The sequence below is a fragment of the Nanorana parkeri genome, unplaced genomic scaffold, assembly GCF_000935625.1.
Source record: "Nanorana parkeri isolate BGI_ZX_2015 unplaced genomic scaffold, ASM93562v1 scaffold576, whole genome shotgun sequence".
Classification (NCBI taxonomy): domain Eukaryota; kingdom Metazoa; phylum Chordata; class Amphibia; order Anura; family Dicroglossidae; genus Nanorana; species Nanorana parkeri.
The window spans coordinates 268272-272635 of record NW_017306844.1 but is presented as its reverse complement, the minus strand read 5'-3'; the positions used below and the strand labels follow the sequence as shown (position 1 = coordinate 272635).

The 4364-nt window shown below is 50.5% G+C and overlaps 1 protein-coding gene across 1 annotated transcript in view; it reads left to right on the top strand.

The window, feature by feature from the left end:
* PIK3C2G (phosphatidylinositol-4-phosphate 3-kinase catalytic subunit type 2 gamma) overlaps positions 1–4364 on the top strand; it is a 52617-nt gene that overhangs the window by 11776 nt on the left and 36477 nt on the right. Inside the window, exons 10-12 of the mRNA XM_018562385.1 lie at positions 2443–2568; positions 3337–3462; positions 4200–4311. Of these exons, the coding sequence (XP_018417887.1) occupies positions 2443–2568; positions 3337–3462; positions 4200–4311 (364 nt within the window). The remainder of the gene's footprint in view (positions 1–2442; positions 2569–3336; positions 3463–4199; positions 4312–4364) is intronic.

The following is a 4364-nucleotide window of genomic DNA, read 5'->3' as shown; positions in this document are numbered from 1 at the left end:
CCCACCAGACGTGACACCCCTTACCCACCAGACGTGACTAGACGAGACACCCCACCAGACGTGACACCCCTTACCCACTAGACGTGACACCCCACCAGACGTGTCATCCCCTTACCCACCAGACGTGACACCCCTTACCCACCAGACGTGACACCCCTTACCCACCAGACATGACTAGACGAGACACCCCACCAGACGTGACACCCCTTACCCACCAGACGTGACTAGACGAGACACCCCACCAGACGTGACACCCCTTACCCACCAGACGTGACTAGATGTGACACCCCACCAGACATGACATCCCCTTACCCACCAGACGTGACTAGACGAGACACCCACCAGACATGTGCGATTCCTTTCAGAAAAATGAGTTCTTCGGACGAATTCTGGTTATTCGGATGTAATAACAGAAATGACGAATGAGAACGGATCCGAATTTTCCAAAACGAAATGCGTTAGCGGTAGTCTGAGTCTGTACGAAGCTTTGTTTGTGGACGAATTTTCGTTGCAGCAAAGTGACAAAAATGTAACTTTGCTGCAACAAAACAAAAATGAAACGACAATCCGTACAGACTACCGCTAACGAATTTCATTCGAATCCCAAAATGAATTGACTTTCGGACCCGAATCCCAAAAAAAAAAAATCTGAATAAAAAACTAAACAAATGTTTTGCCGGTGCACGTGTCTAGACGTGACTCCACCTTTGAGGTGCCCCACCCACAATATGGACTTTGCCATAGGGGGTGGGTCTGTGACTAAGCCCATAATGTCCGAAAATGCATCAGAGGCGGAGCCAGGTCTGGCGGGGATGTCTGACCGACCTTGTCTGGTGCTAATAAAGTTTTTAGCTATTCAGTGGAGTGCGGCCTGAACGTTAATGGGAAATTTTAAATGCTGAGTTGTCACCGTAACAAGAACAGAAATCTTCCAATGGGGACACCTGATCTGGTGACAACTGTCTAAGAGGGGATTTTGCATCACTTTGGAAAGATTTCATCTCACTTCCTGTTGTGTCTCTGGGACAGGAAGTGATGGTTAATCTACATCATGTAACTAAAAAAAAAACAAACTTAAAAGGAGAATTATGAGGCGAGTGAAAATCACTCCGCCTCATAGTTCGAGTTGACGTGTGATAATGAAACTGTCTTACATCGGCTCGGGAAGTGAGCGAACGCATACCGTCGCTCGCTCACTTCTCGATCCTGTCCCTGCAGAGAGACGTGACTGACACTGACTGACTGACCAGCGCTGACTGGCGGAACGGACGGGGGAGGGGGCGGGTACAGCTGGCTCTGCCTCTAGATAGGCAGAGCCAGCTGTCAATCACGCAGCTGGGTGGATCTCGACAGTAATGTCGGGATCCGTCCCAGCTGCGGCGTCGCGGTATACTGAGCTTAGGGTAACGGGAGGCGCTAGTTTGTGTCCTCCCGTTACCCTAAGGAGAACTATGGGGACAAGCCCTGACCCCATAGTTCTCCTTTTAAACTGAGTTTTAAGTAAATAAAAACCATAAAGTGTAAATAGACTTTGTGGGGGCCTCTGATCACCCCCGCCCCCGCCCCCCCACCACCACCGAAATAGGATTACATTATGGATAGGATGTTCCCATTAAAGGGCTGCCTGTGCAGGTTGTGCCCCAGTTCTGCCTCAGTACATCTTATCTAAGGGCCCCCCGGGGTCTCCTCTATGAGAAGAACACTTAGAGAGCTTATTAAACATTTAGGAGAGACATTACCAAGACAAACAGAGCCGCAGCTGCCGGAAGAACTCCGCCCCACAGACACCACTCGCCTTATGATGGAGATTCATATGGAGCAATGAAAGCGGCACGAGGGGGGCCATAAACCCTAATTGGATGACATTTCTTATCCTCTGTGTCCTGACAATCATTAACAATTGTCTTTTTTTATAAAAAAAATTCCTGTTGTCACCCTTTTTTATCCTTTGGTACACTTCAGTGCTGCTAATCTCCTGCAGTCTCTTTGCTGCCACTTCCTGTCTACATGCACTCCAGCGATGACTGCATGGCATTTCTCAGGTTGGGTTTCCTGATGGTGACAACAGTGGGCCGTGCTTTGTGTAATGTGCGTTGAAAGGGTCGCTTGCAGGGAAGTCCATGTGGCAGGGTGACAACGTGGAAGCACAATTGGGGGACAGAGACAGGGGGGTTGTCACCCTATAACAGGAAGTGACCTCCATGGCAGGATCACCAGGGATCATTTTCATGAAAGCTGCAGGCTTAAAAATTATTTTTTTTTAAATTATATTTTAAAGGTTTATATGAGATTTCAGCGATCAGTTTTACATCTGAGGTTGCTGCATGTGATTGGATTGTAGTGTGTGTGGGTGTGTGATGTCACATGATGATGTCATTGGTTGGGGTCACGCCGAGTCTCTGGTATGTTGCTCTTTATCTGACATTTGTCTTCCATTTCCAGCCAGAATGCCGCCTTCTATATCTCGTGTTCGGTGACTTACAGCGGGAGGAAAATCTGCCCTGAGATCCGGTCCGGGAATGTGAAGGCCACGCAATCGCTCTTCTCCAGACTTGTGTGGGATGAAGTGTAAGCTCTGATGTCCTTTACCACACACGCTGCAATCTGATTGTACAATCTGCTTCAGATCTGCAGTGTATGTAAGCTGAACACATGGTCTAGGTCACCGTATATCGTGTTACTGCGTCATGTGACCTTCGGGGGGCCATTTGTTTGTTGGGAGATTTTTTTTAAAAAATGGTCTTGTCATGGAGGCCGTTTCCATTGGCTGACTCCTGGAGGCGGAACTACCAGAGCAGAGAGTGTTTGTCTCGTGCTGCAGAGATGAGTCCTGCCCACACGACTAGCGCCATTTACAGGATCCAGCCAATGGCGGGCTGGACTTTGACAGGTTCTCTTTGCTTTGACAGGTTCTCTTTGCTTTGACAGGTTCTGTTTGCCGTGACGGGTTCTGTTTGCCGTGACGGGTTCTGTTTGCTCTGATGGGTTCTCTTTGTTCTGTTGGGTTCTCTGTTGTGATTGGTTCTGTTTGCTGTGACGGGTTCTCTTTGTTCTGTTGGGTTCTCTGTTGTGACTGGTTCTGTTTGCTGTGATGGTTCTCTTTGTTCTGTTGGGTTCTCTGTTGTGACGGTTCTGTTTGCTGTGACGGGTTCTCTTTGTTCTGTTGGGTTCTCTGTTGTGACTGGTTCTGTTTGCTGTGATGGTTCTCTTTGTTCTGTTGGGTTCTCTGTTGTGACGGTTCTGTTTGCTGTGACGGGTTCTCTTTGCTGTGACAGGTTCTCTTTGCTGTGACAGGTTCTCTTTGGCCCCGATGTCACTTTGTGTCTTGTGTTCCAGGATGACGTTTCCGCTGCCGCTGGCGGCTCTGCCGTACGAGACGATATTGGTGCTGAGATTGTGCGCGGTGACTGACACTCGCAGCTCCTTCCTGGCCTGGTCCTGTCTGCCCCTCTACCCCACCCAGTGAGTATTCAGTAACAGTGGGGCCCCCTCTTATCCACCATCCCCCGACCTCGGAGACTTCCCGGGGGCTTCATCCCGCCGTGTATATAGGAGGCGCGGCCTCGCCCATTAGCGGATCCATCGATCGCCTTCTCTTCTCTATTGTATATAATTAGGATGTAAATTGGGACGATCAATCACGATCGGCGATATCCGGTGTCCATGACACTCCACGTCTGCTCCTCCGAAGACGATGGTGACCCCACCCGGGGAGATTTCATTCTATTTAATAGGAGGCCGACCACCACGCCGGAGATGGAGACTTAAAGCAGGACTCCGCTCGGAGCACACAACACGAGTCCAACTCTTCCGGGGCCTCTAACAGTCAGGAACAAGGGAGACATTAAAATCAGGACCTGTGTGTGTGGCCACGCCTCCCTCACAGCATGTCATAGCTGAGCATTCCTGCTCCCATGATGCACCTGGGCAGTCCCCCTGTCCTGTGCAATGCTGGCCATACATGTAATGAGAGACAACTGACCAATCAGGTGTGGGTGCCCTGAGTCAGTGATTGGTGTACATGTCTCCAAGGTGACCCTAGGGGATCATAGGGTGCCAGATTTCAGGGTCACCAGTTAGAGGGTGGGGCACTACTGATGACCGGGGGGAGGGGGTTGAATTGATGGATGGTTCGGGGGTGCCAGTGCTGGAAGATGGTGCTCAGTGTTTCCTTCCCGACCTCCATTTCTCTCCTCCAGGCAGATGGTTGGCGGGACTCTGCTGCTCAATATGATCTCTCACGCCGAACCGCCGGCCGCCATCACCCCGGGAGCCTTCGATGTCGCCCTGCCCACCCTCGTCACCCTACAGGTGAGATATCCGGCCCTTGTATGTCACCATAAGGGGGAGGGGTCATTCTCCAT